The following is an 11417-nucleotide window of genomic DNA, read 5'->3' as shown; positions in this document are numbered from 1 at the left end:
CGGTGTGTGTCCCTCAGGTGGGAGGCAGGACACCTTTGGTCCTCTGAGGACACCACTGCAGCAGCTCTCTGGTGAGACGCTGGTGTCCCCTCTCCCCCCCTGCAGGACGTGTGTGTATTATTGTGTCCTGGGGGCGGAGTCTCTGCTAATCACATGACTCCCCAAAGCCAAAACATTTAAGGAGAGGGAGGGGGGAGAGAGATTCGGACTTTAATCTGACGCCAACTCATGAAGCAGGTGAGCCAAACTTGATCCTGAGCATTTTTTGTTGGTTCCGTAGGTCCAGAAGTCAACACAGGCCTCCAATAGCAGGGAGCCCAAGGGCCTGACTGGAGGTTCTGGTGCTGGAGGCGTCCAGAGCCGATCAGATAGTACCAACACACTCGCTGGACCAACCACCTCCCTGGAGAAGCTCCCCTCCTCAAACCTGATGGTGACGATGATGATGATGATGGTGATGATGATGATTAAGAGGAACAACGGCTCGAAGTGCAGCAAAGCTAACAAGCTAGTCAGTTTGTTACCGCTAGTTTCTCTCTTTTATTTCTCTTAAACTTAATAAAGGGTATTAAATGAGAGGAGAACATCTGCCAGGCTGCCGTCACAATAAGTCGGGAAAAGTGGAGCGGCATTTTGGGAATGTTCGTGGAAAATACGACACCGGAGAAAGAGAAAGTGGAAGGAAGTGAGGTCCCCTCGTTTTTTTTCCACAATGGCAAAAAAAAGTACATATTTATGGTGTGTTGCGCAACATCTGCGGTTGTGAGAATCCTCAGTAGTTTTCTAGATAAACAGACGGGTCGGTCACTCTGACCTGGTCATTTCATAACTAGCTCTCATGCTGGACGTGTCCCCCCCCTTCCCCCGTCTCTAAACAGACAGAAACCGTGTGAGGACGTTTTTAATCAAAGCAGCTAACGTTGGTGGACATCGTACGGTCCTCACACAAAATAGGCCGCCAGCGCAGCCATTTTGTCTTTGGGTTTTTTGGGGTGGAGGCGGCGCCCCCTGCCTCGTCCTCGTCCTCCTCTTCGACCACCGACCCCCCTGGGGTACCTCATGGTGGCGTGCTTGAGCTCCACCACATCCTGGAAGACGGGATCACAGAACACACAGCCGGTGTGCTGGGTCTCTCCAGACGGAAGTGGACCGCGGGTCTTATTAAAGTCCACGGCCACCAAAGAGGCATCGCAGGTGTCACAGCTGTCCTGAGCAACCTGGAGGACAGAGAGGGGGACAGAGGGGGGCAGAGAAGACAGAGAGGGGACAGAGAGCAGGACAGAGAGGGGGACAGAGGGGGGCAGAGAGGGGGACAGAGGGGAGGACAGAGAGGAGGACAGAGGGGGGACAGAGAGGGGACAGAGAGGAGGACAGAGAGGGGGACAGAGGGAGGACAGAGGACAGAGAGGAGAACAGAGAGGGGGACAGAGGAGGACAGAGAGGAGGACAGAGAGGACAGAGAGGGGGACAGAGAGGACAGAGAGGAGACAGAGAGGGGGACAGAGGAGGAAAGAGAGGGGACAGAGAGGAGGACAGAGAGGTGCAGAGAGGGGGACAGAGAGGGGGACAGAGAGGTGGACAGAGAGGGGGACAGAGAGGTGGACAGAGAGGTGACCGAGAGGGGGGACAGAGAGGGTGACAGAGAGGGGGGACAGAGAGGAGGGCAGAGAGGAGGGCAGAGGGGGGACAGAGAGACAGAGAGGTCTCCTCAGACAAGCTTTGACAGGTGAAGACCTGAGTGAAGGTGCCTCCTCCCACCTGGACTCTGTGAGCGTGCTCAAAGAAGTGGACCACTACGTTGCACCTGTTACAGGCCATCCTCCACTTTGGTCCAGATGTGGGATCGAGGACCAGGACTCCCCCGTCACACTCCACACACTGTCCAATGCCAAGAGAGTTCAGGGAGTGTTGGCAGGACGGGTGGGTGCACTCGTTACAGCCCAGACCTGAGGAGCAGAGCAATGACCAGGTCCATGGGTCGGTTAACTTCAACCAACTGGCTCAGAGCTTCAACCACAACCCAGAACTAGTCCTGACCTACGGTGTTGAGGGAGAACATGTCTCAGTGTTCCCTCCCCCCCCCTCTCCTCTCCCCCCCCCTCTCCTCTCCCCTCCCCCTCTCCCCCCCTCTCCTCTCCCCTCCCCTCTCCCTCTCTCTCCTCTCCTTCTCTCCTCTCCCCCCTCCCTCCTCCCCCCTCCCCTCCCCCCCTCTCCTCCCTTCCCATCCTCTCCTTCTCTCCTCTCCTCCTCTCCTCTCCTCCTCTCCTCCCTCCCTCCCCTTCTTCTCTCTCCTCTTCCTCTCCTCTCCTCCTCTCGCTTTCCTCCTCTCTCCCTTCTCCTCCCCTTCCCTCTCTCTCCCTCCTTCCTTTCTCCTCTCCTCGTCCTCCCCTCTTCTCCTCTCCCCTCTCCTCTCAGCTCCCCTCTATTCTCCTCTCCCCTCTCCTCCCCTCCTCTCCCCTCAGCTCTCCTCTCCTCCCCTCCCCTCTTCTCTTCTCTCCCCTCTCCTTTCCTCCTCTCTCCTCTCCTCCCCTTCCCTCAGCTCTCCCTCCTCCTCTCCTCCCTCTCCTCTCCCCTCTCCTCCTCTCCCCTCAGCTCTCTCTCCTCTCTCTCCTCTCCGTCCCTTCCCTCAGTTCTCCTCCCCTCTCCTCTCCTCCCCCATCCTCCCTCCCCTCTCCTCCTCTCTCCCCTCAGCTCTCCTCTCCCCTCTCCTCCCCTCCTCTCTCCCTCCTCTCCCCTCCCCTCCTCTCCTCCCTCCTCTCTCCTGTCCTCTCCTCTCCTCCCCTCTCCTCCGTCTCCCTCTCCTCTCCTCCTCGTCTTCACCCCCATCTTCCTTTCCTCTCTCCTCTCCTGCTCCTCGCTCCCCTCCTCTCCCCTCCCCTCCTCTCCTCCCTCTCCTTTCCTCCTCCTCTCCTCCCCTCTCCTCTCGCTTCCTCTCCTCTCACGTCCCTCTCCGCTCCTCTCCCTCCTGCTTCCCTTACCTCTCATGTCCCTCTCCTCCCCTCGAGCCTCCTCTCCTCTCTCTCTCCTCTCCTTCCTCTCCCTTCCTCTCCTCTCCACCTCTCTCTCGCTCTTTTCCTCTCCCCTTCTCTCCTCCTCTCCTTCCCCCCTCCTCTTCCTCCCCTCCCCTCCTTCCCTCCCCTCCTCTTCCTGTCTCCCTCCCCTCCCTCTCCTCTCCTCTCCCTCTCCTCCCTCTCCCTCCCCTCCTCTCCTCTCCTCCTCTCCTCTCCCCCCTCCTCCCCTGACGTCCCCATTGTCCCCTTGATGGAGTGTGTTTCCAGGGGTGTCCTTCAGCACGTCCCCATACGAGACCCTGGAGGTGTTTGGGTCAACGCCCTCTACACCAACCCCCCCATGAATGTTGTCTGCACAGGAAGTTCACCCTCCCCTCCCCTCAGCTGTGACCCACTACCACACGGACCCTGGACCACCGAGAGGGTGAAGGTCTTCCAGCTGGATAACTGAGGACCTACGTGCACATATCAACAGGGTTCAGGATGGGCTCGTACCCTTCTTCATGTCTCGGAAAGGTGGATTACTGAAGCAGTACGGGCACAGGGGGTAGCACTTGCCCCGGGCCCCCGAGGTCCACAGCACCAGCTCAAAGTCATCCAGGGGACAGCGCAGCTCCTTGTACAGCTTGATGGCTCCGTTCTGGGGAAGACTGTAGGTCTCATCACAGTGGGAGCAGTGGAGCCTGCTGGGTTTGGCCTGGAGAGACAGAGGAGATGCTGGAGTCTCACTCCTCACGCTCTGGACCACCATCGTTGGACAACGATGACGTCCAACTGACGGGATGACTTATTCATGAACTTTAAAGTGCTTCTGTTCCAGACTGAAATGGTAACGACGCCACTTTGACCACGTCAGCATTTTACCTTTGAAGGTCAGAGGCTAAGAGCCACTTCTGACGCCATGCAGGAATATTAATGATGAGCCTTTATTATTAAAGTTGAGCCTTTAAAGTCCAATAAATGATCAAAGTAAATCCAAATACTGCACGTTGTCCACCGCACCCACACTAGCTCACGAGCTAATTAGCATAGTTGGCTGGTGCGAGTGCACCGAGTACGTTAGCGACTTCTTCTGGGACTGAAGTTTGTTCATGTCATCTCTGACTGACCTGGATGTACTTCATGAAGCGGTGACACTTTCCACAGCGAGACAGCGGCTTCCCAGTTTCAGCGATAGGTGAGAAGGAGACCTCCATCAACTCATCCATGCCTGCAACAAACAATCTCCTTCACATTGTAGCTTTGAACATGGGAACATCAAATATAGTAGGGACAGAAAACAGGTCTCTCACACACACACACACACACACATTACAGATGTTACAGAGGAGCCCTGACATGAATCCAATTCTAACACTAATGATGAGAAATAGTTGGAGGAGCAAGAGGGAAACGTTAGATATAGCATCCAAGTTAAATACTGAACCAGTTTAAAGTCAACTGGACCAGGAAGGGTGGTAAAAAGTGAACTGTGGAGTTCCAGGTTAACTCACACCCACAGATAAAGAACATCTGGTTCTCAACAGTCTCCGACTACCCCTCAGTAGTGACCCGGGTACTCACTGCTGATGGCATCCACAAAGTAGTGGAACTTCCTCTTGAAGATGTCCAGAGTGTGCTCCAGGACCTGCTGAAAGTTGGCTCGGCCCAGGGCAATCAGGTTGAGCTGCTTCTCCACAGCGCTGCGGATGGTCGGCAAAACAAGCTCCGCATCTGCAAATGACAGCGACTCCAATCATTGGGTCCAGTCATTGGGTCCTGTCATTGGGTCCAGTCATTGAGTCCAATCATTGGGTCCAATCATTGGGTCCAATCATTGGGTATGATTGATCTAAAACCTCCCTTGTAGGCCCGCAACCTTCTCCTATGTTCACCAGACCCTTTAACTGGCACTCTTGGCCGTGTCCAAGGCCATCTAATTATCTAATTATCTAAGTATTGCTGCTCTTGCTTGTCCTAATGTGCTTCCATATCTGTGGAGACGCAACCTTCACCCTCAACCTCACGCACACCTTCGTTGATGAGCGGCAGGTTTTCTAATTCCACAACAAATCTCAAAGTTCTTCCCACCCTAAAGGTTCTAGACATGTTTAGGACATTGGACATGGTGCCTGTTAGTCTTTGAGTTTGTTTCCTCAGAGCTCCATCAGAAAAGAACTGAGATCTTGAAGAGACGAATGGAGGCTGACTGATGCCGCTGCTGCCCAGCTGCTTCCTTAAACCTAGTTTCCTTTTGTCCAGCACGGGTGGACAGTTTTTGGACAGACAGGATCACAACACTGACAAAGGAGCCCAGAGAAAAGGGGCCCTTAACAGCTCGCTTGGGAATTTCCCCCGAACGACTCCAGTTTAACTCTTTAGAGACACATCCTGCTTCTCCGGAGGAATCCGACACACATGAAACGTCTCTGGAGCTCCAGGACGTCAGATTATCTTTCATTCAGCACTTGAAACTCTTTGCTAACTTTGTTGATAGTTTTTAAAATGAAACTTGTGTGGCTCTTTCCTAAATAAAAGAAGATGTTTAATGTGGGCGAGGTCCAGGATCCTGACCAATAAACACGTCTATAAAAGCTAACTGACCGGTTTTATAGTAGCCGTGCACCAGGACGATGCCCAGGTTGGTGGGCTTCAACCTTCGGCCACTCTCCACCGTCACATAGTTCCTCAGGCAGATGTTGTTGATGTGGACAGGTATGCTGGCGTCCGTCCCTGGAGGACGGAGACAGGACAAAGGGAAAGACATTTGATGTGGATTTCCTTAAGCAGGAAAGGGGCTAAATGGAGCATTAGCTTTAAAAAAGGGGTATGGATGAAGCCCACAGCTGACCTATGCCGTGTTTCTCCATGAGCGTGATGAGCTCCGCCTCGGTCAGGTAATCGGGCGGCTTGGTTTGCTTTTCCACCAGCTTGATTTCATCGACGGTGAAGACGTCTCCGCGTTCGCAGGCCGGCAGGGACTCTTCCAGAGGGATGCTCTGCCAGGGCATCAGAGCCGTGAAACCTGCCCAGGAAACAAACACAGGCTAAGAAGCAGCCACAGACTCTCACCTGCTGCCAACGTTTGATTGAACCACAGCGATGAAATCAGAGGACCGGTTCCAGTACAGAACTCAGTATTCTAAATGGAAGGGACATCTACTATTCACCACATTCATATTATTACGTCACATTTGTTTGACTCCCAAAAGGAAGCATCCTTTGGCCACAGAAGCACAGTTGATATCAGATCATGTGGACGCACCTGCTGATATCAGGGTTTTCCCAGTGCAGGAGAAGGCCTCTGTGCCGATGAGGAAGTCTATGGTGGTCTGCAGGTACCTGCAGTCCTGGCTCACCGTAGCGATGAAGTGACGTGTGATGTACTCATAAAGACGCCAGCCATCAGAGCCTGAGAGAGGCGGGACAAACTGGGTTAGTTTACAACCCCAGGGCAAATCTCCAGGTTGTTGTGCTCCGTCATCACTCACCCAGCTCCGCTTCTGAGGCGGAGCGCATGGGTGTGATGGGTGGGTGGTCGCCCGCATCGCTCCCTTTCCTGGGTCGATTCAAGCCTCCAGAGAGCAGAGCTTTCACCTGACGAGGCAACAGCAGCTCTGATGAAGCCGCGGCGGCTCATGGAATGTGTGAGGGGGATCACTGACCCGGGTGGACCCTCACCTCCTCTGCCCACATGGAACTGTTGCTCTGCTGCTTCAGCGCTGCCTTCAGGTCAAAGTTCTCTGGGTAGTGGGTTGTCTCCGTACGGGGGTAGCTGATGTAGCCCTGGACATACAGGCGCTCTGCAATCTGCATGGTGTGCTGGGGACCCATGCCTGAAACATCAAGAGGATCGTTGAAGAGCATTAAACCCCTCTGCTGTCCTAGAGGATCTACTCCTACACACACAACCGAAGCTGTAACCGGCTTCATGGAAAACTAATGAGCCGGGAGTTTGTTTGGACGGAGCAGAACACGACGTGTGGCCGCCGCCCGGGCTGAAGAGGCCATACCTAAAGCTTGACTGGCCACTCTCAACATCTCCACCGTGTTCAGGGCCTGTGGCCGTTGCTTCACCTTCTCCTTCTTACTTACTGACACCACCTGCAACGAGAGAAGGGCCAGAAAGATGAGACCGACGGCCAACAGATTCGTTGGACTCATCATAAAGGGGAGCCCCCCCCCCCTCCTGGTGTTACACTGAGATCAGAGCAGAACCTACCTGGGCCTCCCTGGATGTCTTGGTCAGGTTGATGAACATTTGTCCGACCTCTCTGTCGAAGACCCGCACCCTGCTCCAGTCCAGAGTCAGCGGGTTGTCCTTTCCTTTGAACACCTAAGCAACACACGCAAATGTGTCCGTCAGGATGCGTCGGATCCGTCTGGATGGGTCAGAGGGAGCCAAACGGGGGGTTTACCTTTGCCTGGAGGATCCAGTAAGTCTCTGCTTTAAAAGACTGGATCTTGTCATGTCGTTCCACGCAGAAGCCGAGTGTGGGCGTCTGACACGGGCCAAAAGAGATCAAGGAAGAATCCAGATTGCCATATTTGCCCTGAAAATACTTTGTCTGAAACCTGCAGACATTAGACGAGCGGACTCATTAGTGCCTCGTTAAACCGTTTCACCAGCAAACCCTGAGAGGACGCTCCTCTCCGAAGGCTGGAGAGAGGGAGCAGCCACCGTACCGCGTGAAGGCGCAGCCAATGCGCAGATCCAGCTCCTGCCGTGCATCCACTGCCAACGCTTCGTTCTGGTTGGGCTCACCCAGGGAGTTCATGGCCTTACAGATGTCCGTGTCGGTGATGGAACTGAATTTTGCACGATAAACACTCTTCTCCCTGGTGCTCCCTTGGTTCATGACTGGCTGAATGGCATCCAGGACCTGCCGGGAAGGAGAAATGACAGGCGGCTCGACTACACCAGCGCCATCGCTGCGTGCACGTGCCCAGACGTTACCTCAAAACAGATGTTCTCGCCTTCTTTATCACAGTCCAGCCATAAGACCACATAACAGCATCCTTTGGCTTCTACCTGACAACCCAGCAGAAACAGACCCAGGTGAGACAGCCGCCTCCACCTGACCCCCCCCAACACAGGAATCGGTCCCCAGGACCACTCAAAGGTGCACCTGAAGGAACTTGATCATGTTGAGCTTAGGGTTGGCCTCCTTCTTCTCTGTGGGAGCTTTACTAAACAGCTCAGCAGGATCCACCTTGTCCCAGTTGTTGTATTTGCCTTAAAATGGAAGCGGTGGGAGTTGAATGGAAACTCAGCATTAAATGGAAATTCATCAGTGAGAAATCTGTAAGATTTAAGGAGATTTTAAGGAGGGAAGGAGTTCCACGGCATCATTAACCCACCGATGAAATCCAGGCTCATCACATGCCCACAGACAGAGGTCATCTTAAAGTGCGCCGCCTGGCCCAGGAAAGAGCCGGTGTACTCATAAACGGAGCAGGCTCCATTCAGGCCTTTGCGGCTTGAACAGTTTCCTAAAAGAGAAAGTTAAAAGCTGTCAGATCTACTCAAAATGGCAGAAAAAGCAGAAGCAAAGTCAAATCCAAAGATCCAAACCATGCTGCATGTCAACTTCAAGGGTATGAAGTTCATTTCCCCCCTAGTTTAAACTCTCAGAACACATTAGGCTTGGGATTTTAAAAGGGGAAATGGAGGATTTAGACTCATTTGTTCCATTTCTATCATAAACCTCTGAGGGCATCCATTAACTCCTCTACCTGCTCCTCTCTGAATAGAATTATTCTCTCAAGGTTTTATGCTAAATGACAGGAGAGTACATGTGAGTTGGGGACCAGACACCAGAAGGTCGTGTCCACCCACACAAACAGTGAATATAAATAAACGGCGGAGCAGAAACGCTGTAGATGAACCCTAAACCCAGGAGGAGACCAATCTACCATCAGAACCTTCAGTCATGGAACAGCTGCAGGTAAGAAGGAACCTTGCTGCTAATCACAATGTGATGTGGTTGTAAACGTTGGAGCTCAGCCTGTAACTGAACCACACACCATCCATTTAAAATGGAAGATAAGGATTTTCTCCAGCGACTCGGGCTCGTTTGAAAGCTGACTGCCAGGTACAGGTAGAAAGATAAGAGGACTCATTATAGTGCTGATTTTAAATGTGCTTAGATAGAAATAACAAAAGTGCTAAAATCAGCGAGAAGTTCTTCCACCTGGCTGGTGGAGAACGTTGACCCACATAAAACCAACGAGGGTGTCAGTCCCAACGCCGTGGACAACGTGGGCGACTAGAAGGGGGGGGGTGCCTTCGTTAGGGCTCGTTTAGACCACCGCGGCTGTGCTAGCTTGGATCCCTCATCCCTTCACCTGCGACAGCTGCTAACTGGCTAGAAAATAACGGAATATTTGCTTTAAACACACTTTAAGACAATATAACTATAAATAACTCTCCTTTTCCTGCTGCATTGTTTTCTTGCTCTGTACTTTCTTTTATTTCTTAAGTTCCTTTGGTCCACACTTTGGTCAAGGTGTCTGTCTTTAAAGTGCCCGAGAAATGAAACCTGAAGTGAAAGGGAGAAAATACAAATGACGGCACTTTGTGTTCGCAGCTGGTGCGCGTCTTCCTGCTGTGCGTGCTGGCCCTCCACGGCTGCGTGGCCATACCGTTCACCGGTCATTGTGTGGACGAGTCTTTCTGCACGTACAGCCTGCAGGACTACCACACCCAACTGGTGGAGCTGCCCAGCCACATCAACCAGCGCAGCATCGCCAGCTGGACCTACGTGTGAGTCAACGTCCCGTCCCGTCTAAACTCTTTTCTATCAATTTCTTTGAGTAGTTAAGAAAGCTGCTTCCTAAACGTTGAGATTATGGGACAAAGAGTTGGAAATCATTGACATTTCCAGAAGCTTCTCAAAACCAAATTTCTCCTTGTGGGATCCATAAAGTAAGTAAATAAATAGTAAGAATCTAGAGGCCTGCAGTCACGAGAAAAGAAACCTTGAAGTGATCAAAATGTTTCCTATTTAAAAAAATAATAATAATAACAAAGGATGTTGCCATTAATGGCATAAATCATATTACACGTAGCTTCAGATATTGGTTTCCTACATTTTTGTTCCATTCATGTTTGGTGTCAGAACACACGAGCAGCGGTGCACGTGCCGTGCGCTCGTAGCCTCTTTCAGTAAATACCAAGTACGGAGCTCAGCGATGTAACAACAGACGTCTAGCAGTGACTGAATCAAAGCTCAAATCTCTTTTTCCTGCTCAACAGAGAGAACATTGATTTGAACCGGGTGCCTCAGGTCATCCACGAGGCCAGCTGCCACACCAGACACTCCTGTAACGGGCTGGAGAACACCTTTGGTCTGGAGACCATCCCTGTGTCCCTCAGGATGCCTGTCCTCAAGAAAAATCCCAACTGCTTCCCAACATCCAGCTACTCTCTGGACTTTGAGCTCATCACCATAGCGTGCATATGTGCGTTCTCCAGGAACAGCTGATCATGGTGACCTGCTGAAATACATGTAAATGTGTCAAGGTTGCAGACATTATATGGACGTGTACGCGTAGATACGAGCCATCACAAGGATTTCTGATGCTATCAAAAACACACATCAGAAATTAAAGTATAACCTCTGTGCTTGAAATAAAGAAGAGTCCTTGTAACAACAGACTCCAAACTTCTTTGCCTCGAACTTGTCTTGTAAATGACAATAGAATGAAATAACCGCGTTCGCAGGGCAGCGATATACTAACGTAACCAATAAACTATTGATGAAAGCATCTTACTGTGCATTGTTTTGTACGCACCTTTGGAGAGTATTTTGGCGATGGACTGAGCCAAGGAGGGCTTTTCTGCCACCATCAAGACAGTTTTCATCTTGAACCTGAAGGCAGCTCTTCCATCAAAACAAAGCGCACTACACTCAAAGCAGCATGTTTCCGGGGTCGCCGTGACGTACTTCCGCTGACTGGTGCCCTCGTGACTTGGTGTCAGTGACGCACTTCCGTTCACCATGGTTACCAGTCGAAACTCCCTGTTTAGCCTGATCTGAGACTAAATAAATGCCCTGGATGCATCTGTAGCTAAATGCCTGAAGTATAAACGTGCATACAAATATAAATGTGACTATAAAATGTGCAATAATGAACTGTGGTTATGGTTTTCGAAGAAAAATTATCACGGTCGTCTCAGGCCCGCTATTTTGTTTCGCGCTGGTCTGTACAACAGCGCCACCTTCTGGGTGGGATGACGCCCTGCCTCTGGGTCTGCGGAGACGAAAAACCAAGCGATTCATTAAATGATACCAGTATTAATAAAGGTTCACACCCGAAGACCTCAGTTATAGCTTAGCTCTTCGTGCTTAATGTACTTTTACCGTGGTGGGGTTTTCATGGCTGTATGATAGTTCACCGAGGTAAATGAATGAATGAATGAAT

General features: G+C 51.7%; 1 protein-coding gene across 3 annotated transcripts; it reads right to left on the bottom strand.

Annotated features, from left to right (window-relative positions):
- Positions 1 to 885: 885 nt before the first annotated feature.
- Positions 886 to 11010, bottom strand: top3b (DNA topoisomerase III beta). Of its 3 annotated transcripts, none has more exons than XM_057032343.1 (18): positions 10788 to 11010; positions 8352 to 8483; positions 8120 to 8226; positions 7948 to 8022; positions 7677 to 7873; positions 7409 to 7565; positions 7213 to 7326; positions 7004 to 7094; positions 6672 to 6826; positions 6482 to 6587; positions 6256 to 6402; positions 5842 to 6015; positions 5595 to 5723; positions 4575 to 4724; positions 4121 to 4221; positions 3507 to 3708; positions 1759 to 1946; positions 886 to 1217 (listed from the first exon to the last, which is right to left on the bottom strand). In XM_057032343.1, the coding sequence occupies exons 1-18, from the start codon at positions 10993 to 10995 to the stop codon at positions 942 to 944; spliced, it is 2709 nt and encodes a 902-aa protein (XP_056888323.1). In that variant the 5' UTR covers positions 10996 to 11010; the 3' UTR covers positions 886 to 941. The 3 variants fall into 3 exon arrangements, with proteins under 3 accessions (XP_056888323.1, XP_056888324.1, XP_056888325.1); XM_057032344.1 differs by lacking the exon at positions 10788 to 11010 and adding an exon at positions 10083 to 10357; XM_057032345.1 differs by lacking the exon at positions 10788 to 11010 and having other exon boundaries at positions 7948 to 8018; positions 8352 to 8393.
- Between the last annotated feature and the right edge of the window lie 407 nt (positions 11011 to 11417).

The sequence above is a fragment of the Takifugu flavidus genome, chromosome 5 (assembly GCF_003711565.1).
Source record: "Takifugu flavidus isolate HTHZ2018 chromosome 5, ASM371156v2, whole genome shotgun sequence".
NCBI lineage: Eukaryota > Metazoa > Chordata > Actinopteri > Tetraodontiformes > Tetraodontidae > Takifugu > Takifugu flavidus.
Note: the sequence above shows the minus strand (reverse complement) of the source record. Positions and strands in the feature narration are given on the sequence as shown.